Source organism: Folsomia candida, unplaced genomic scaffold (genome assembly GCF_002217175.1).
Source record: "Folsomia candida strain VU population unplaced genomic scaffold, ASM221717v1 Fcan01_Sc001, whole genome shotgun sequence".
Taxonomy (NCBI): domain Eukaryota; kingdom Metazoa; phylum Arthropoda; class Collembola; order Entomobryomorpha; family Isotomidae; genus Folsomia; species Folsomia candida.
Window position 1 is genome coordinate 25,163,943 of NW_019091193.1, and position 21,127 is coordinate 25,185,069.

The 21,127-nt window shown below is 43.5% G+C and overlaps 3 protein-coding genes across 4 annotated transcripts; 1 reads left to right on the forward strand and 2 right to left on the reverse strand.

The window, feature by feature from the left end:
- Positions 1-264: 264 nt before the first annotated feature.
- Positions 265-4,537, reverse strand: LOC118433541. Of its 2 annotated transcripts, XM_035845542.1 has the most exons (3): positions 1,493-4,537; positions 800-1,396; positions 265-715 (listed from the first exon to the last, which is right to left on the reverse strand). In XM_035845542.1, exons 1-3 carry the CDS (start codon positions 1,689-1,691, stop codon positions 348-350), a joined length of 1,164 nt encoding a protein of 387 aa, XP_035701435.1. In that variant the 5' UTR covers positions 1,692-4,537; the 3' UTR covers positions 265-347. The 2 variants fall into 2 exon arrangements, with proteins under 2 accessions (XP_035701435.1, XP_035701432.1); XM_035845539.1 differs by having other exon boundaries at positions 265-1,396.
- Positions 4,538-4,668: 131 nt separating this feature from the next.
- LOC110860297 lies at positions 4,669-7,030 on the reverse strand. The gene is made up of 2 exons (XM_022109345.2): positions 6,488-7,030; positions 4,669-6,388 (listed from the first exon to the last, which is right to left on the reverse strand). The coding sequence occupies exons 1-2, from the start codon at positions 6,717-6,719 to the stop codon at positions 4,980-4,982; spliced, it is 1,641 nt and encodes a 546-aa protein (XP_021965037.1). The 5' UTR covers positions 6,720-7,030; the 3' UTR covers positions 4,669-4,979.
- Positions 7,031-10,231: 3,201 nt separating this feature from the next.
- On the forward strand, positions 10,232-21,007 carry LOC110842043. The gene is made up of 5 exons (XM_022087750.2): positions 10,232-10,819; positions 15,799-16,497; positions 17,068-17,215; positions 18,093-18,245; positions 19,278-21,007. The coding sequence occupies exons 2-5, from the start codon at positions 15,809-15,811 to the stop codon at positions 20,706-20,708; spliced, it is 2,421 nt and encodes an 806-aa protein (XP_021943442.1). The 5' UTR covers positions 10,232-10,819; positions 15,799-15,808; the 3' UTR covers positions 20,709-21,007.
- The last annotated feature ends 120 nt before the right edge of the window (positions 21,008-21,127 follow it).

Sequence of the window (21,127 nt, forward strand, 5' to 3'; positions counted from 1 at the left end):
TCTTATCATCGCCGATAGAGTGATATTGAGCAAATTACATGCTTAAACTTTTCCTCCGAGCTATTATATCAACTGCTGCCAGGTGTTGTGGGACGAGATAAGAAGTTACCTATCTAAACCGTATACAAAACTTACCTTACTGACTTTACCTGCAAAGTGCAAACCACCTAGGTTATGTGACCCCTTAAAGTAGTTTCTCTCAGGTTATATGGAATCCATGTAAAATGTTGCATGCTTATTAAGAGTCAAAGTATATTTGAAAAATACTATGTAAGCTTGTAAAATATATTTCTGGACGAATTTCAACAACAGTAAAAATAATTAAACAATTAAAACTTTTAGAGTAATTAGTAGCGTATAAACCGAGGATGCCCTGGTTTCGAATGGCGAGAGAGGCCGTTGCTGGATGACATCTTCATAAATTGACTCCTGTAATAGGAATGCTGAGGAATTGGGTGTCGGGCAGCCCTCATGCTGCTGCTGCTGGGGGAATCAAGATGATGGGGGACGGAGTACCCATTTCGTGAGTCATCCTTCAGAGAGTCGTAGGTGATGGAAATCATGTCTGCCAAGCGCCCCTTGCTAAAACTACCCCCCAGCGGCGTTGTGGTGGGTGTGGCCTTTGATGTGGACTCACTTCCCGAGGTTTGCATCGTGGTCGTCGATGCAGGGACTGGCGGTGGCTGTGACATTTCCATCGGGTGCTGCCCAAAGTCTGGAGAAGGGATCTTATCATCGTGAATCATTTGTGGCCGCGGTGGTATCAACGCCCCCACGACCCCCAACAACGTTTTCTTACCCTGCACAATGGCACCCGGAATTTTTAATTTGGCCAAGAGAAGCGACTCTGGCAACCCAATGAAGAGGGCTTTTTTGTACTTGAGACGTGCCACGAGGGCGTCCCTCTTCAGGGCTAGAAGCGATCCCTCCCCACCCACTGCGTTCCCCACACTGTCCACAAGTTTTGTCAGAGTTGGGGCAAGTTGAGCAAGGAGGTCGACGGCGGGGGAGGTTGTTGGGGGTGTGGCTGGAGGAGGGACAGATGATGTCGGCTGGGTTGGCTCAGCAGTTGTTGGCATTTGTGGCGGGGCGGCTGTTACTCCCAAACCAGCGAGAAGTGAGGACAGGGCTTTAAACTTCCGACCTGCCTTAGTTTGCAATAGTTGGAGCAGATTCTTCCGTCTGGAAGGACGGCGTTTCGGGTAGAAATGTGAGGGTGGTGGGCCAGGCAAGTAGCCGTAGTTCCCACCAGCGTTATTTTCCGGATGGTCGTCCATCATAATAAGGGGGACGTTATCGCCATAGTATGAACCCCACCCGTAATCCGGCGACGTAGAGTAGTCAAATTCCGCCGGCGGCGTCGTATCTCTCATCGAGTACTGGGTGACGTCTTCTCCTGTAATCAAGCACCATGATAATTGCAGTCAATAACCTTTAACAAAATATCGTATCGTATAATACGATTCGTATTCATATCAATATCGTAGTCTACCTAGGTTTTCATTGACGGAGGATGTCTCATTTTTGGCATCTGGACCTTCGTAGTCATCCCATCGTTCGTCCGCCCTCTTCCGACCGTGTATTCTTCCCACTACCTGAATAACGGGCTCATCGCCACTCACTTTGTAGCCAGAACACTCTGTCGTCACAAGTACGGTAAATATACAAAAAAATAATTGAAAAGTCCACATTTTCCGCAGAACCAAGAATTTCTGGCCTCTCCTGTTTTTACTGTATGTGTTTTTGCTGTGGAATCTTCACAAATAAATTGAGTCTATTTCAAATTACATGCTAGAGAAAAGGAAGGACGAGAATGGTCAGCTTCGGATGAGACCTCAAACCAAAGTGAGAACAGGGAAATATCGTCCCCAGATAAGTGAATGGGGAAGAAGTCCCAAAATGGAGAAATTGCAACATATTATACGAATATTGGTTAGTACATATTGTACTAACTAAATAAATAAATATCCAATTATGAGGTGACATGCACCTCATGCACGTTACACATAAGTATTTGTCTCTCATTATTCGTATCTCATCTCGTGAGAATAAAAATTATGAAATAATTTACATTTTTAGAGGTGAGTTAACAAGCGATTGAGCTAATATGCAGCAAATTATGTAGCATCATTTTTATCCCCTTTTCACTTTCTTGTCCTTTCCTTCTACTTACTTATTTGCACAAAAACTAGTTTTCGACTCTATTTGTCATTGAATGTCATGAACCACTAATGGAGAAGACTACATAATTTTCACCCTCCTACATGATGGGTGGCACGTAATGTTCACTCGTATGTACAGATAAATATAAATACATGTACATTCCTCTTCCCTCGTACGCAATTTTTTATTGAGACATGAAACAAATGAACCCTTCAACATCAATCAAGAATAACTTTAAACCTGAAATAACTTAATGTCTCCATTTTCCATTCACAAATTGCAACAAAATAATTTTAATTTTATCGAATTTTTGATAAGCTAAACATGAAGGTTTGACCTAGTCGCTATACGTACATACGACATAATTGAAAAGCGAGATAAGAGGACGCGGAAGAAACAATTTGACGCTTTCTTTCTCTCTATCTTTCCTCTGACAAGTCAACATACGATATTAAATGGTCACTTGGTTCCTATTTATTGGGCACTTGTGATACGATTCATATGATAAGGATGTATCGTAGTTTGATGGGATACGTATTGGGGGCTGTCTGGAAACATAAATTAGGTTTGCAACATACAAAAATCAACCCAGGTCTATAAAGACTAAGTTTGTCTCCAGTAACAGTGGGAAGCGGTAATCAAGGGGCGGAAAAGTCCTCCTTGTCGCGTAGGGATGCACCATCGGTGAAAGCGACCTTGTGCCATAGTCTCCGAGTTTGTGGAGTGAAGGAGTCCTTTGGAATGGTCTGGGTAATTTTGGTAATTTTGAATTTCGCGAGATTGGTCTCCGTAAAATTGTTGATGGTGGGAATCATCTGTATGTTGGGGGTTACTATAGTCGTCGCGTGCCACTGGATAATCTTCACCCGGATAATAGTCGACATGCGACCATTGTGGAGCCTGGGGTGGTCCCGGGTGTTGTATGTGGTAGTGGATATGATTAGGCGGGGGCACATCATCATGCACTGGTGACAGCGGACCCAACCCATGCTGATCTGGAGCTGAATTCGGTGTCAACGCTTTGTTCCTCTTCTTGTCATTGTTAAACAGGGCGTTCCACAAACTTCGATTGTCCGTGTACAGGTCGTAGTTGAGATTCCAGGCTGTTCTGATATTCCGTCGAATAATGGTCCACAGCGTTTGGAGGAAGTTGATCTGGATTTGTGCCCATCTGGGGAATATGGCAGAGATAAGAAGGTCCTTCCCCAACTTGGTCGAGGACCGCACCGTGTTGACTCCCATGTCGACTTTGGCTTTAAGCAGATGTCGGCTCACGGACAACTTGTGGCGAAGGAGTTGAAGATAGAGGGACAGATGTGACCGAATCCATCTCTCGAGGAGGGAGGCGTCGCCAGGGAGTGGGGTCAACCCTATGCCGGCATGCTCGTGAACCCCAAGTCCGTATCTGACCAGGGCCCTGTGCAACCGGACGCGAGAGAGGACAGCGTCCCGTTTGAGTGAGAGCAGCGACCCTTCGCCTCCATATCCATCGAGGACGCCTTGACGCAGGGAGTTGTAGAGTCTGGGGATGAGAGGGGAGCTGGGGCTGGTGGGTGGACCAGGAGGAGGAAACAAGTCCCGGGTGTAGTGAGGGCCAATTGGGGGTCCAAGTGGCGGTGGGGGTGGAGTTGGCGCGTGGTATTGTATTATTACTGGAGGTATTTGTTGCTGTGGTGTTGGTGATCCAGCGACACTTTCCACCCAGATAAATACCCCCGCTAGTAAAATGCAAGAGTTTTTCCGCATTTTTCGAACTATTTAGTCAAAAGTGTGATGAAAATTTGGGAATGGAGTCTGATGACCTTGTGAGTTTCAGACAACGAGACCAACAACCAAATGAAATATGCGCACGATTTTGTCCCCAAATATAAAGATTTTTTGCAAAATCATTTGCATATCTGTACCGGACTGAGTACCTCAATTATTTTCATTGTCAAAGTCACTTTTTTAGTGCTAATGTCAAATCCATGCATAAAAAACTCTTGACTAATAATAATAAACAATGCAGATGTGTACCAGTTTCATTGGCAAAAAAATTGAACGAGCTTCATTGGAGTCGACTACAACTTTTCACTTTCATTCTTTCTCCTTCTTATTAAACTAGTTTGAATTTGCGGTCCCAGAATTAATTCCATTCCCTTCATCGACAAGATCATCTTGTCGTCCCAACTTCCTAACTCTACGTATTATGGGAAATACATGTACGCGTTATTGAATAGCCGACACACACTGATGACGACCTCCCCCAGTGGCATGTATGTAGTAGTTACATAGGTCTGCAGACACATTAAATTAACAAACTAATATACAGCGAACAATCATCATTAATATAACGTTGCATGAGATGAGAGTGGACGGGAGGATGTGACCAAACCACTTCCTGCAGGCACGATACATATGCATGTCTTCATTTAAGTACTCGTATTTTTGTACATATACGTATCATTGAACAAGTTGGTTTCAATCAAGAATGGACCTGAGGTGATTATCGATTCGCTTTCTCTCTTTTTTATAACGCACAGCAATCACATTTTATTTTGTTACTCGATAATACTCAACTTTTTGCAAAGCTTTGGCACAAAACCTAACAGTATTTACAATAATCATTTGTATAAAAAAAGCTCTCCGACACGTCTTACAAAAAATATTTGTAAGTGTCAACGCCCAACAAAAAAGTATAAAAAAAACTTAACAGGTCCACATAAAAAAACAAGATTGACAAAAAATAGGAGAAACCAAAACCAAAAGAAAAACAAGTCAGTCATCGATCAGACCAAGTCAAGATCATGGCGCAGTTTACGCTTCTGTTCAGCACGTTAGGATCGCGTAAATCCAGATTGGAGCAATTGTGAGCTAAATTTGTTATCAATCTTGATGCTGCTGCTCTGGTCCTCTAAACTGGAGCGTGGTTTGTGACGGTGCAAATCCAATGGGTCAGCCTTGAGGGGAATGGATGGCGTAGTGAACGAAGATTGACGCATTAAATCTCTGAGAAATTTTCCCGACACAACGATCGCATCGTCGGTAGCTGTTTGAGAAAATGGGGACGGAGGTCGGAGGAGGGCAACGGGCGGCAGGGTGGGGAACACTTGCTCGTGTTTCGTGAAATCGCCATAGTTTGATGAGACCTCATCTTTGTTGAAGGAGGGGAATGCGTAGAGTGGGTTGCGGAGCGTGGTGAAGGTTTCTTGAGGAATGGCTCCTCCATAGTTCGGACTGGGTGTGTTTCCGTACTGTTGGTTTGGACTTGCACCATACTGCACGTTGTTGAGCACCTCGGGCTTCCTTTGAGAGGGGGCTACGTATCCATAGCTCAGATCTGGAGTGCGAATTTGACCATATTGTAGACTAGGGGTCACTGCAACGCCATACTGTAGACTTGGCACTTCCGGCTTCTTTAGTGTCGGGACTCCATAGAGCAACTCTGGTTCTGCGGGTATCTGCTTAGCTGCGATCAGGGCCCTCCAAAAATTAACCTTTCCTCTCCAAATTGCCTGCCTCAAGAGTCGCAGACTTCGAAAGAAGTGTGAAATGTCCTTCTGAGACAACGAGTTGAGCAAGTTATTGATGATATTGAGTTTAAGTTTGACCAAGCTTGGAACGGTGGAGGTGATCACGGTTTTGTGCAGACGCAACTTGGCCAAGAGCAAATGTTTCGTGATGGACAGTTTGGCCCGAATCCACCTTTCCAAAAGAGAGGCTTCCGGCTGGACGACCAAAACTTGCTGACCACCACCCCATCCAGATCCATGTTTATGTCGCCCACCAAAGAAACTCTCTCTGAAGGAGATGGCCTTGCTGTCGTGCAGCTTAAAATTGGCGAGAGCATGATCTCTCAACTTTTGAGACACTGCTTCACCCAAACCGAGCTTAAAGTTGGTGAGTGGATGGGACGACCAAGCGGCATTGTTGGGTGCGACTACGGCTCGATTCCAGTACGACGAGAGGAGCCCTTTCCCTACGGAGCTCATTAATTTTGCAGTGTCCCAGGCGAGATGGTTCGTCCCGTGCCATGCGGCCAGTGAGGCGTCGCGGGTGGACCTGTCCGGCGTGGTGTTGTTGGCAATCAATTTCGACGCCCAATCCCAGCTCGAGCTAATTGTGCCCGTGTTGGTTGGGGTGAAGATGCTGTTTTTGGATGCAGCGACGGGATGCAGACCTTGCTTAAAGTTTTGCTTCATCACTTCCCACAGGGAAAGTTGAGCGGCTGCTGGGGCCGATGGTTCTGTTGCATAAAGTTTGTAATTAATTTTGAGATTACGTTGACAATTTTAAATATACTGAGTTTTCGTTTTTAGCAAATATATTTAATAACTCTTCAAACCTGCTTTTATCGCATCTGTTTCTGGCGACCCTTTCGCCAACAAGTTGACATCTCCTCCCGCCACATAATTTGTATTCTTCTCCTTCAACAGGGTGCTAAACTTAGGGAGCGCATCCTGTTCAAACCGTTCTTCTTGGGCGTTGCATGATACTCCGAAAGCCACGAGGAGAAACAATAATGTCGACAACAACATGGGCCCCGTTGAACCTTTCCACCCAACAACTTCCGGCATGTTTGCTTGTTACTTATCTATTTTGAAAACTTTTGTGTCACTCACTCACGCAACCGCAGAGCGAAGATTTAGGGACACGCAGTCAAACATGCGACGACGATGACATTGCTCCTGCCACGACACACTGTCACGAAAACAGAGAGCCTACACGACAGAAGATGAACACAATTAAATTAAATCTTTAATCTTTCAAGGGAAGAAATCTCGCTAATTTTGATCTTATTATTATGATAAAAAATGTCTCAGGAATTACGACAATTAAACAACGGCCTGTTCTGCGTTCGACGTAGCGAGAGAGACTGACTGGGTGGACGGAAGTTGGTTGCGCCCAAATTAGTCCAATTTTCAATTATATAAGAAGGAACGCATGACATCCCCACTTTGAATCTGTGGATGTATGACATGACATAGTCTTTATGCTATACATCTAATAACAACAACAATAACAATGAGATGCACTAGGACACAAAGGAATGGCCAAGTCAAGAGATCACTTCCGCTCAGAAACCGGTTGGGCGTGCATGGATGCGTGTGGGGCAGTCCAACCACGGGGATGAGATGCACTTCCGAGAAGCGAGATCAAGAAGTTTGACCACTCAGATTTTGCATCGTCCATACATTCCGTATGACTATTCAAATTCACAACGTCGTCCTGTTGTCAGATCCGGTCAAATAAATTCCTCTCTGGAATACATAATTTGCCAATTTGCCATAATTTCAACAATACATAGTTTGCCAGTCCTGCCGATAACCTGGACGATCATCGACGATGGTCGTTCCACAATTTGAACCTTTTTTTCTGAAATTAGTCAAAATTGTACATATTTGTCATGCTCGTGTGGCTTTCCCATTCTAAATCGATCAATCACACCAAATGGTCTTTAAGAGACCTATTCTCAGAATTATTGTCGTATCCAAGAATAAATGCATGTGGTGATGGTGGCGCCTTATGCAACAATTGTCAAGTTTTTTGTGGTGTGGTCAGTTTTTCATCATTCACAATATGGCGTGCGCATTACATACTGCACGTTGAAGATGAGAAGCTGGTCCTGTTGCATAAACAGTACAGGATTTGTCTCAATTTTTATTCTTTCAAGAGAAGAAAGTTAATTTTTCGCTACTAGGAACACATCCAACCAACTTTTGCATTCGTCACAGAAGTCGCATTACATCCACACACGGATATTTATGTAGCTATTTGCCATGGGCGGATGTGAGCTTATTATTGTTATCTCGATATGTAGCTCTTATCCCACATGCTTACTTATAAAATAGTCGTATTCTTGAACTTGGTAAAGATTTCCTCCATTCTTTTTGCAAAAAAACGTGCAGAAATATCCGTTAAAATTTCTTGACGGAGGATTTTTGGAGGGATTGACAAATAATAAATGGCACTGGTCTCATTCTCTTGTGCTCTTGATTCCATTTTTGTCTCATTTTCTTTCTATAATGGATTTGCGCAACATAATAAATTCTTCTTTCTTCAATTCTTCTGGTCCTCTTTTCTTCCATTGTGTGAGATATGAGATTTTGTGGATAGCTTTGATTCGGCATAGAGACAAAATCAGACCACATCTCGTTGATCACAAGATTTGCGAGACAGCAGCGACTTAAAACTTAACTTATGAGCCATTTTAACACCTCAGTCACGACGACGGTATGAAATGCTCACATGTCACAAAGCTCAACTATCAGCATTTGCTTTATGATGTATTTCAAAATCGGGAGAAGGAATGAGTGAGTGAGTGAGTTCTTAAGTTAAATGGGACCAGTTCTTAAAAACTAAATGGTCTGCGAGCTTAAAAGTTTATGTGATCTTGGCGTTTTTCAACCAGATCTCTCAAAAAGTTGCGAAATTGCTGCGTGAGTGACTCAATGCGAATGTGTAACAATGAATAAGTCAGAAAACGACGACACAAACGATCCCAAACCACTTTTCTCTCTGCTGCACCACATCTTGGCCATCATTTACTCCATTATTTCTTTCCTAATAATCCTCTTTTACTCCAAGTCACAAATTCTCGCAGCAGCTTTTCGATGTATTTAAATATATACAACAATGGCTCCACATTTAGTCTCGTAATCGACCACTCGAGTCACATGCTCACTTCATATTTCACATGACAAATTAAGTCTGTGAATGGGCTCGTCCTTTCTTCTGCAAATCTCGTACGTTGCAAAATAAATAAATACCCACAGGATCCTGCAAATCTAGTAGTGGAGCAAGTTATGAGAAATTTGGCAAAAATTCGGGACTGCGAGATTCAGTTTATGTACACATGTACACAAATACATATGTATCTCATTGTGAGTGGTGAGAATTGTGAGGCAAGTTGAGAAAATGACTGCCACAGCCACATATTTACCATATTTACTTGAGTGACACAGTGTCATCATTGTTCAATAGCATTTGCAACCGTAGTTGTAGGCATGTAAGGTGACGTAACTATAATCGATGGTGACCAATCATGGCAATTTACCTCTTGGTCTCTCTCTCTCCCTCTGAATCTTATCATCTTGGCCAACGGAATTATGACAGACAATGGAAGTCTGCGGAAATGGGTTTTACATCCACACGATAATAAGTGAGGAATTGTAACGGGTCATCTTGATTCCAATCAGTTGAGGAATTTCGTAGCATTATCGAACGCCGAAGGAAAAGGTGGAAGGTCACAACACGTCAACGTCAAAAATTTGCCGCATACGTTCATTCACGCCTCGAATGTGAGATATATAGCTTTAGTTATGGGAAGACCAACCAAGAGCACAAGCACCGTTGGATTGTTGTTGAGAGAATTGTGCATTATTATTGACAACCACAACAAATTGGTGAATTTCTTGCCTTCATTTATGCACTTTTTATTCGACAGGTCCTCGAAAACCAACCTCAGCACGAGAACAATGCGATAATATGTACATAATGATAATAATAATGCTAATACTTATTACAATGTGCATCTCAGTCAGTCACTTCTACATGGTCGATGAGCTAGAATAATGTGGTCTGTGTTTTCCCCCGTGCGAAAGTATGACCAAGTAAATACTATTTGCTGTTGTTTAGCAAAAAAAGGGTTTTCAAAAATTGGAGTTTTATTTTTTGGGGATTGGATGTTTGCTCATGAATCGGTAGTGCATTTCATTCGGGACTTTGTAGAACAAAACTTTAGAGAGGCAGTTTGAGACGAGGTGAAGTTGTCGTCTCAACATTTCTCAATAAACTGGACAATTGATCGCTCGTGATGCATGATGTGAGTCTCTGTCGTTCTTAAAATTGAGGAATAAAGTCGCTGTTATTGAGATTGTTGTGTTAATCCTCAGAAAGTGTTTGCATGCGTGTGAGTGGATATTCGTAGAGCAGAAACAGGGAGCTTTAATGTTTGCGTAGTAGTAAACGGGGAGAGCCTGGTTTGGTCCTCGTATAGCTGTTGATTACCATGCAGGCAGTGATCATGAGGTTGGTGGTGGTGGTGGTGGACTGGCTTCATTGTTGAGACCAGACTTGAAGAAGCCGAGTTGTTGGTCCCCAGTGCTGAGGTGCCCACGGACCAGAGAGCACACGATCGCATCGGAGGAGGCGTCGTCTCAACTTCTTCTTCTTCTTCGACATTTCTGCTACTGCCCCTCGGCCATCCCAACGCAACGCACCGTTACCCGTGGTCCGACACTCAACACAACGAATAAGCAGATGATAGGGCTTTCGAAACTTAGGATTTCGTATGCCAGTTGCAGCTGATATTCACTTTTGGCAGACATTCGAACCCATAATATTAAACCAACTCGGAGGAAAGGTGTATAAATTGAGCTCTGCGGACAGATGTGTTTTTTCGCTCCGAATTAAAGGTTCGTCTGCTCGGATAAAGGCAGATCTGGCTGAACAAGGACCAACGCTTGAGAATCGTCGGGAGTGATCAGTACTCGGATGGTGGTGTGTCCATTGGGGTATCGTTTTCATGTGATTGTGCGAGAGTGGTGATACGCATTCATCGAAAGAAGTAAGCATACTCGGAAGTGAGAGAGAATGAGAATGTGTCCAGCGGAACTTTTGGCCACAAACGCACCGTTATTGGAAACCACTCCCAAACTCACCGCTGGAAACAACTGTAAGTCGTATACATGTCCTTTTTCCATACTTCAATGCATAATTCTGCACATCCACACCACTCCCACACGTCACCGCAACCACGGATCGAATTTCCATTCGCCATGCTATTAAATCTTTTTAGTGAGTCCAATGACCACGATAAATATTTCATCCCATTAATAATACTTCATTTACATTTTAATACGTTGCATGCACTGGTCGTACGAGCCGTTTGGTAGTCGTTGCTGGGCTCCAGATTTTATCCGATGCCATTCCAAGGCATATAATAGCACTGAAGACAGGGCGACGGAGATGATAATGGAAAAAATAAAGGAACAGGTGTCCGTCCTCCTTGGCTACAAGTCTGAGCTTTCAATCTGTGCAGAAGAAGAAGTGAAATAGTAATAAGTGAACCCATAAAAAAGAGAACAATGGGCCATTGGGCTGCAACAGCGTCTTAGCGTGGAATGAAGCCTTCTGCAACCAGAGTCCATTTCATATGCGCAGCTTCTCACATCATACGCAAGTAGTAAAGTGGTTGTAGATCGTCAATCCAGGTTTCAGACCTTGTTTCAAGTCTGACTGGATACCCTTTAACTCGCTCTTGCTCCTGTAGGAAAGGTCGACTTTGAGTCCAGACTTTTGCCCGCATGCTCGCTCATCGTGTTTTCAACAATGCCAACATCGCCTCAATGTTTATTTATTCATGAAAGGACGAAATAACAGGAACGACTTCTGCCACTGAGATGACCGACCTACTTTCCACTGGTTTTAAAAGTTTTAAAGGAACAAGCTCAAGGGCTGCATCGCATTCAGCAAAACTTGACATTGACCTCAACCAGCTCGGGCTTATTTTCTGGTCTTATTTTCTGTCGTGTGTGGACCAGAGGAAGCCAGCGTGACAATTTACGATTACCATAATCAACATGCATCATCGGGTATGCATCCACTCCAATTCATACCGTGTCGTCGTTATGCCATGAATATTATTAAATACAATAGAAAGTGATAGAACGACGAGGACGAAGAGGAGCGTTCCGGGTTTCGAAAGTGGATCCATTTCACGTGTGAATGTGTGTGGCGTGGAGACGTGAGTTGGTTGCCTGTTTGGGTATCAGCATAAAATTAAAATTGATTTCAACCCAGCAGCAGAACGAGAAGGAAAGGAACCATTTCTTTCTGTCAAGCGTCTTGCCCAACCATCACTTGTCATGCAGTCTACCCTCCAACGTAATCTCTGAGGACCACCTTTGTTTGCCGAGATTTTGTCATAAAACGAAAACCAGGACTTGGTCGATGTCGTCGTCGTCGTCATGTGATTGTGCAACCCATGATTGCATTCAGGCAGTAGATAGTTAAAAGGTTTCTCCGCTCATATGTACATACGTGTGACCATAAACCTCTCTGCTGCGATTTGGTAGAAAAGTAGTGGACACGGGAAGTTGGAGTTAAATTCTTTTTAGTTTTGGTCATAAAATTTGACGGTGTTGAACTCTGCCCAAATATTTGCACTCTTCTTCTTCTTCTTCTCGTGTTACCTCTTTCTATGTGTGTGACATTCATTTCCGTGTTGTGTTGTTGGTTTAATTGCTTAAACGGAGTTTGGTATAAAATGATCATGAATTCGTGCTTTTTACCTGCGCCCCTTCCTTTATTTTATTGCATGCAGAACAAACCAGCTCCAACATAATGCAGAGGAGTGTCATAAATTCATGCCTAAAGTTTCAGCTCTATTACATTGCCCATTCCGGAAAAGTATGTATGTGGTTTGGTTTTCTTATTCCGTTCCTTTGTCAACAAATCCAGTCCACGAATTTGACACATTCTCTCTCTCACACACACATAAATGCAAAAACATACGTGGCATATGGTACGGAAAAGAGATTAGTTCTTGGCCTACTACTTATATGCATATGTAAATGGATAGGTGTCTTAATTCCTCTGCTTTTTTGCATATGTGCGTTGCCCACCCGTCCCTGGTACTAACTAACCCTGTCAGCATTTCAGTGGAGTGTCTGTCACTGCTATTCACCTGGTGGTCCCATCAGCATTCCCATCATCAGCCAAATTCAATCACAAATCGGAAATGAACTTTCTTTCTTTTTCTCCTCGAGTTTTTTATTGGCAGTCAACAACAGAGGTGAAATAGTTATCTCGACGACGCTTGGCATCGTGTGTGTCACTCTGTCCCAGGTGTGGTGGTGGTGAGACGACAACAATGCAATCCTGCGGTGCATGCATACCATTCTCAATACATGAACAAATATATGTATGCCTTTTCGTGATTGATATATATGACGAATTGGGGCTCTCTTTTCAAACAACTCGTTCGTTCGTCGTCCTCTTTTGTCATTTGTCGTGTGGTGCTATTTGCCTCAATCTGCATATGAGGCGACATTTGTCCCCGGTGGCCTGGCTGGTGAAATGGAATGGAATATTTCGCAGAGGTTTTTTTTATTTATTCCGCCCTTGTTGGTGCCCCCTGGTTGGGTCCCATCGAGGATGAAAAGAGGGAGACATTTTGTTGAGCGAGACCTAACCTGAGAGACCTGCTGGCTGAGACGGCTGAGAGTTCGTGGTAACGAGGTTATACTTTACTTTGCGCATTGTGTATGGCGTGGCGTGGGTGCCCAGTAACGGGACTCGGCGGCGGACGCTTGCTATGTGCATCTTGGACCACTTCTCTCGCCTCACTCTCACATTAACTATTTAGCTAACCACACACACAATAATAGCGAATGCGTCCTATGTGCATGACAAAGCAGTGCACATTCATCCCCTCCTCTCTGGCTTGGAAAATTAAAATTATGCACACACACCAACAGTGACACGACCAAATCACGCTAATTATGGACCAATATGTAATATGTCAAAAGGTCATGGGAAGAAATAAGACGGGAAACATTATCATGAGTTTCGTGACGATATGAATGTATACATAAGCATGCACTCTAGTATATAAATTGGACCTCGGTTGACCTGATAAACAATAAGGATTCATAGCTCGGTATTTACACAACAATTTCTGCCCTGGACCATCCCAGAAGACTCAAAAATGTGTGTGTAGGTACGCATTCCCTCATAAAATAGGGCACATCCTAACTCGCCGTCATAAATTCGCCTTGTCATCATAAATCCCAAAATACAGCATACGTAAAAAAACATGGGAGAATGTCAGACATAAACACTTCCTTGAATCCACACAAGTAATAAGTTTTCGCATTCCCGGCTTAATTATTATTACAAAATTCTAGCCTGAGCTAAATCACTGCATTCTTTTAAGCTTTCTTATTAAAAAGTTGTTACTATTCCGGGGTCAGGTTCACATTCACTTGATTTCTCGCAGTCGCAATGAGGTGGTTGGTTATTGTGTTGGCTGGCATTCAGGCGAGTGAGACCGGATTTTCCTGTCTTCTTTCTTTGTGCATGTATTTTCATAAAATAAAGTCGAGTTGCTCTCCATCCCATAACACGATACGTAATAAACGTCTTTGATCAAGTCCAGCGCAGTCACTTCATCGCAGAACAACAGAGAGCAAAGTGTTTCAAATCCACATCGTTTCCTCGTTCTCACACATTTCACACATTCAAGTTCAATGCTCACTCGCAAAACCCCTCTGTCGTCATTAAATGATTAGGCTAACGGGTGCAACTTCCTTGCAAAAGGAGGACCTCGTCTTACATAAATATGTGAGACGCTCTTGTTGCTTGTGGTTGGTGAGACTCGTCCTCCGTAAACTAATTTCATTTCTGCTGATGGCTATAATTGCACAACTTTTTGAACATCACCTTTTCTCAAACAACTCGCAATAGGTAGGCAATAATTCATTATGACGATGATGATCGGGAAATGGTTTACAGGATGACGTTTACGATATGATTAGGTTGCAAAAATAAATAAATACGTATGAGTCGCACCATGTCACACATCATACATGAAAAATATCCTCTTTGTCTTTTTTCATTAATGATGGACAAATAAGACGCTGTTTTTCCTATCCTTTCGCGAATGAATTAGTATTACACATAAAATGCAAATGTCCATGATACAAGTTGTTGACTGTAATTAGAAACTGGGCAGTGCAGATGAATTCGCCATTCGATGCTCATAATTAGTATTCGTCGTCGTCGTCATCAGTCCATTACGGAATCACACGTTGCAATTGAATTGCTTGTCATAGAGAATAAGCTAATAATAATTGAAACAAGTGGAGAACCAAGTCGTTGCTGGCTGGTCGTGGCGTGGTGGTGTCCTTCGCTTCGTTGTGCGTATGTACCACCTCCAATTTTGGGCATCTCTTTCATGTCATCATTATATATCATCATCATCATCCAGCTCGTTACATGTATGTTCACAAAAAACTGAAAACTGATAAAAATGAGTGGTATTATCCTCCTCCTCCTCCTCTTCGCTCGCCTGCAACCTACAAATCCTCCTCCTCTTCCCAATCGATATGAATAAGATTAATAAACAATGTTTACTCCACTGCTCGTTACATATACTGCTCGTCGTCGTCCTCGTCGCATGGGCAGCAAAATCACTGCACAGGTCCATGTAATATACCATGCAAAAGATGGGATCATCATTTTTATCTCTCCTCAGCCGCCGTCGCTGCTGCTGCTTTATGCACAACGAGCAGAAACAAGACGAAGAAAAGAGATCAGTTATGCAGATTATTATTATACGAACCGAACATAACTTACGACATACAAAGTTTGAGTCTGAATGTGAAGGAAGATAATGAAATGAAATGAATAATGTGGGCAATGAACAGTCGCGCAATAGTCATTAATCAATCAGAAATGTTGTGAGCAGAAAGAATGGACCGACCAAAGAGTCGTTTCTCTTGTATGTAAATCTACGTGGTTGCGTTGGTGGATTGGATCGGGGAGTTTTTATATGCGCGATGAATTATCATTATTATTATTATTATGTAACTCTTATGTAGGTTTGAAACAATTATTAATTCTTTCTCTCCTCCATTGTTCCACGTACAGAGTGAGCAAGATGGGTTCGTCGTCGACCCGGGCCTCCGAAGTGGCCGCCCTCCTTCGGGAAACGCGCTGGAACAACAGCGGGGGTGAGGCTGGGAGTTATCTGACTGATATTGTCAAGTCCGGACAGATATTGCCCCTGGTGGCGAAAGTGAGTCAAGGTTCCTACTCGGGGCTAACGGCTGGCTGTCATGTGCTGCTCATTTCGTGTGGCCACACCCACTCGCTCGTAGGACAGTGTGTCAAATTTAAAAAGAAAACGGGCGTCTCCACGACCACGAGAGTGTCGCCCTTTGGCCCCACACTCCTCATCCCCTCCACCTTCCAGGGTCATTTCGAAATACTGAACGAAGAGGGTCGCTCCGTCCCCAGTTTCCTCAGCGTCGAAGCCATGTCACGTTCAGGGACCAAGAGTTGCCTGGTTCGTGACCCGTTCAAAGCTTGGTTGGCGGAAGGGGACGAGAAAACGTACCGAATTGGGAGCAAGAGTCGAACGCTCTTACCGGGTGAAGTGATCACACTGGTCGGAGTGGTCAGCGTCCCTTCAAAGTCGAACAAAGTGGTGGGAAAGTACGTGCGGTGCTTGGACCAGGATAAACTGACCGTATTCCTCCCGTGTGGTGCCAAGGGCAAGTTCAGCCCAGTGGCTGGCGGATGTGGCGATCAAACGGGAGATGGGATTGGAGGGGTACACACAACGAGGTGAGACCACCAAAAATATGTACAATATGTATGTGTGTATGTGCATACCGCACTCTGTGTACATATTGCACACATGTTGTATAAAACCATTAATTAATCTTCGATCGAATAACGGGATGACAATGTCACGAATTTTGTATGGTTGTCACCCGTTCGCAGAGTCCATATGCACGTGACAATCGTGACATAAGTTTCCATCGTCGTTCCGTAATTATTCTAAAAAGAGTCACAGTTACTACCTGATTGGGATGGGTCAATGATGAGGAGTCGCTTGAGGCCTCAATAATAGTACATACATAATATCTGTAATGAGGATGATGACAATATAATGCACACCATCACGGCATTATTGTCACATATCATTCCTGTACCGTCATCCTCTTCCTCGTGACGGTATCAGCAACGTCACTTCTTTTATGTTCCGGACTCATTATTGTCTGATGCGCGAATATGCGAGACCACATTTTATGAAAAAGTATTGCGTATCGCGCCATCATCTTGGTGTATTACGTTTTACATAATATTCCCAAGTCGTTAATCGCTAATCGTTTTCTTCATTGGACTTTTCAGAGGAATTCTGAGCAAAAGACTTCCCCTCATGGTGCGTCTTGTCGAAGGAAGACCTCCGTCGAACGGACGAAACTTTAAGTTCTTTCCAGAGCTGAGACTATACTCCACGCTGAAGGAACAACTCCTGTTCGCCCTGCCCCTCTCACCCGTGAGCAAATACATAATTTCTGATGGCGTATTAAATAGATTGAAAATAATTAATAATGTTGGACCAATATATAACAAACCATTTGAAGAATTTATGATTATTAGTGTTATTTATTATTATGGGGCGACCTTCTTCCATCTCGCAGTAAATAATAGCAGGCCATTACACGACGACGACCACTTTTTGAAGGGTAGCATACAGCTTATTCTCTCGTCCTATCGTGCATGCATAGAATTTTCTATTCTGCGTGTTTACTCCTTTCAGCGAGAAATTGAAATTTCATGCGTAATTTGGCTGCGTTTCTTTATTATTATTATTTATAAATAAGGCTTTTGTTGTGTTCGAGTCGAATGACCACATCTCGCTGTGCTGTGTATTACTCCCATTAAGAGCTAACAGACTGATACGTATGTACAATGAATGGATGATGGTGTGGTCCTCGCATTGGTCGCGGTCATTTTCAAGGATCTAGGCCGGTCGCTGCCACACCATTTGATCAAGGAGGCAGAATAACAGTTAGTTTGCAGAAATTGTACTATTTAGTGTTTACAGCAAGAAGTACGGCCTGTCAATCCGACAGAATAAGTGACATTCTTTTTTACGTTTATGTACAACAACAGACTTTGCAGGAAGAAATCAAATGCATATATGTAAATGGGAAGGTGTTTTTTTAGGTTTAATCTCTTTTTAACATCAATTAATTTTGATTTTTTTAAAATAAGTACTTGTGTGTGAATTCTAAAAAAAGAGCTGAATAATTGTTAAGCACCAAACTACCCGAACTAATAACGTACTTATTATAAATAAGCAACTGAACCCTAATTTGACTAATAATAAAATAAGTACTGTACTAAAATTGATGTATTAATTTCCTCAGAGTTGGAAAGAGTCGCTCGTGCCCCTCCCAACCTCAGCCCCCCTCAAATTCCAAGTGGCCAAGAATATGGACGAGTTGGAGGGTGTGGCACAGTTCAGCTCAGTAGCTCACAAAGCTGGCTGTCTCCTCCATCAAGTCAAGGATCGCATTCAGGTAAAACAAAGATGAACGAGATCATATAACTTTACTTTCCTGGGTAATAAATTAAATAATATGTATGTAAGTTAGCAGCAAATTAGCTACCACTAACTAACCATATGCAATAAAAGTACAACAACAAACACAGTTATTACTATGAGCATGGATTCCATTGTTTATTGGGCAACAAAGACAATTACGTCACATGACTTATTGGTGACGAACAGAATTAAGACTAATCTTATTTCAAAGTAGTTCACATTTCACTTTTATTTCTATTTTGTCTCAATCGTCCATCTCTGTTTCGCCCACCCCCAAAATAGTTGGAACAACCTGAATAAAGAGACGCGTAAATCTCATAGCATAGCTTGGGTCCTACCTAATTTTTGCACAATGCAAATGAGCAGAGCTCCCGTACAGTAATTACAATAGTTCTGACTGACTGATCTGATCAGAAATATTTAGGTAATCACAGGAATGGGAGACTTATGCAAGCACATTATTGTGGAGGGAGACGGATTGGGCGTCCTTTGGCAGCAGGGGTCCTCACATTGGATTGGGTCACAATGGGCGATTGGACCGATTACGGAGAATTCATTCCATTGTTTCCCTTCGACAATAATAAGAGTGCACAATGGGAGCAGCAGCAGCACATAAATAACTTCTCGTTGTATGCACATTATTGCGACATACTGGTCCCATTGTTGTCACTGTTCCTTCTTCTTATTCGTCGTCGACGTCTTCTGTGCGCGTGGGCATAATGCAATAATGACTGAATGACAGTGGTACTTATATTTAGGACTGTACATAAAGTGTGTGATCGATTTTCGGGTAATTTTTACCCTTGATCCATGAGCCCATCCGTCCAATATATGTACAATTATGTAATTGGGGGAAGGGTAGGCCTTGACCCCTACCTACTCTTATCAAATTGGTCAAGTATATTCCGTCCCACTTAAATATCCCACCATGTTTGTGGCTTTAGTTTAAAGTGCCCGAAATTACACCGGAACAAACTAACAGAAATGTTTCTCTTCTCTTCCACAGATATACGACATCAGTCTTCAGAAGGAACTACCTCGATTTGACGGAAGGCAGTGGAAAGCATACGCCCCACCCATTTTCCTCACCCCGAAGAAGGATGGTACGACCCTTATTGTGAGGAGCGAGAGTCACAACAACCCCATTTCCGGCGGTCAAGGTCCGGACGAGGAGGAGGAAGAAGAAGAGTATCAAGACATTGACGAACTCTACGACTACGTGCGTGGCCTAAAACCGTCTCCGCCAAACACTGGTCTCACATCTACCACCTCAACCAACAGTCCTCATAATAATAAACCCTCCACGCCCCAAACGACCCTGGTCACCATTACCTCCTCGGGACCGGACGTTATAGCTCACGTCACCAGTAACAACAACCACGACCGAGTGAATCACCATCCCCCCCACACTCCAGATGTGTCCATGCTCAAATTTAACAAGAATGACGAGGGGTTCTCAGAATTGCCTCCTCAACCGCCGCCCATCGAAACCATCCCGTCCCGCCTCAACAAGACCTTCGCCGCCCACCCCCAAGACCTACTACCCATCAGTCTCCTAAACTCCAAAAACAGTGACAGAGAAACGCACCACCATCATCACATCCACCACCATTACGGGACGCAAATACAAATCCAGATCCGAGCAGATAACGAGGACAACAACAACGACATTATCAAATACCACCACCAATTAACAAAAGGGGTTCTCATCACTACCACCACGACGTCCACCACTGGAGGAAGCAGTTCCAATAACAACAATAAGAAACCGTTACAATTGGACTCTGCAGGTGGCTCCGTCTCAACCACGCCCACAAACACGTCTGGTTCTGCTCAATCTTCCTCATCCTCAAATTCAAACTCCAAACAGTTGAGAACGGGGGGTGGGCTTTACATTAAGCACGGCAATGGTGGCAACAACAATAAACACGGGGGCCTTGGGATGGACCATCAACAAGGCCACCATTATCATCACCACCACCATCATCCGGCAGATGCCAACCACAAAAGTAGTCAACCGGCCCACATTTTCCGTCGTTGCCCAATGTTTGACACGCGTTACAAGTCTCTGACAGACCTGAGCAATCCCTTGGCTAACGGTGGGGGAGGAGGGCTTTACTTTGGAGGGAGGGGCAGCTTGACTAATCTCACGAGCAACCAGATTAGCATGGATCCCGTGGTGAGAGTTGGTAACCCGAGGCCAAAGTCCCTCTCGAACATGTTCGCCTTGGATGACATGGTTCAAAATCACCATCGCCATCCTCATGGCAGCGGTGGTGGAAGTAGTGGCAACGTGAGCAGAACGGTGGGGATGGGCGTCCGGAAGCGGATCACTGAGCTCGTCCTTGGAGGGGACAGCAAGGGCAAGAGCTCCAGCCAACGTTCTGCTCGTCACTTCCGGAAGGCATCCCTCCAACACTCCTCCCTTTTCCTCTGATAAAAAAGCGTGAATTGTCCCCCAAACCACTTGCTCAAGTCCTCCACGAATAAAGATGACCACCACCCAACCCCCTCCAAACTGACTGATTAAATAGAGACGACACGACGAAGGAAAATAACGACGCAAGAGTGCGAGCTCTTATCTGAAGAGGAGACCACCTCCATTATGATAAGCGGCCAAAAAATGTGTGCCACACTATTATATTTGCTACATACATTATTAAGAGTTATACAAAAGAGCTATTATATATCATAAAAAATATAATAAAACATTATTATGCATAAATTTGCTCCATATTATTCGCGTCTTTCATGTAAGCCCGAGCCCGAGTAACACATGCATTTCATTTATCATTGCAAAATGACATACATTTGACATGCATTTGCCTGACTGACTTTCCCAAAGTCTAGTATGTG

Coding starts and splice junctions, on each gene's coding strand:
- LOC118433541 (XM_035845539.1), bottom strand. CDS start 1,691: ATGTGGACTTTTCAATTATTTTTTTGTATATTTACCGTACTTGTGACG. Junction 1,397..1,492: donor CTCCGTCAATGAAAACCTAG/GTAGACTACGAT, acceptor GCTTGATTACAG/GAGAAGACGTCACCCAGTAC.
- LOC110860297 (XM_022109345.2), bottom strand. CDS start 6,719: ATGCCGGAAGTTGTTGGGTGGAAAGGTTCAACGGGGCCCATGTTGTTG. Junction 6,389..6,487: donor AACAGATGCGATAAAAGCAG/GTTTGAAGAGTT, acceptor TTTATGCAACAG/AACCATCGGCCCCAGCAGCC.
- LOC110842043 (XM_022087750.2), top strand. CDS start 15,809: ATGGGTTCGTCGTCGACCCGGGCCTCCGAAGTGGCCGCCCTCCTTCGG. Junction 17,216..18,092: donor TCGCCCTGCCCCTCTCACCC/GTGAGCAAATAC, acceptor TAATTTCCTCAG/AGTTGGAAAGAGTCGCTCGT. Junction 18,246..19,277: donor AAGTCAAGGATCGCATTCAG/GTAAAACAAAGA, acceptor TCTCTTCCACAG/ATATACGACATCAGTCTTCA.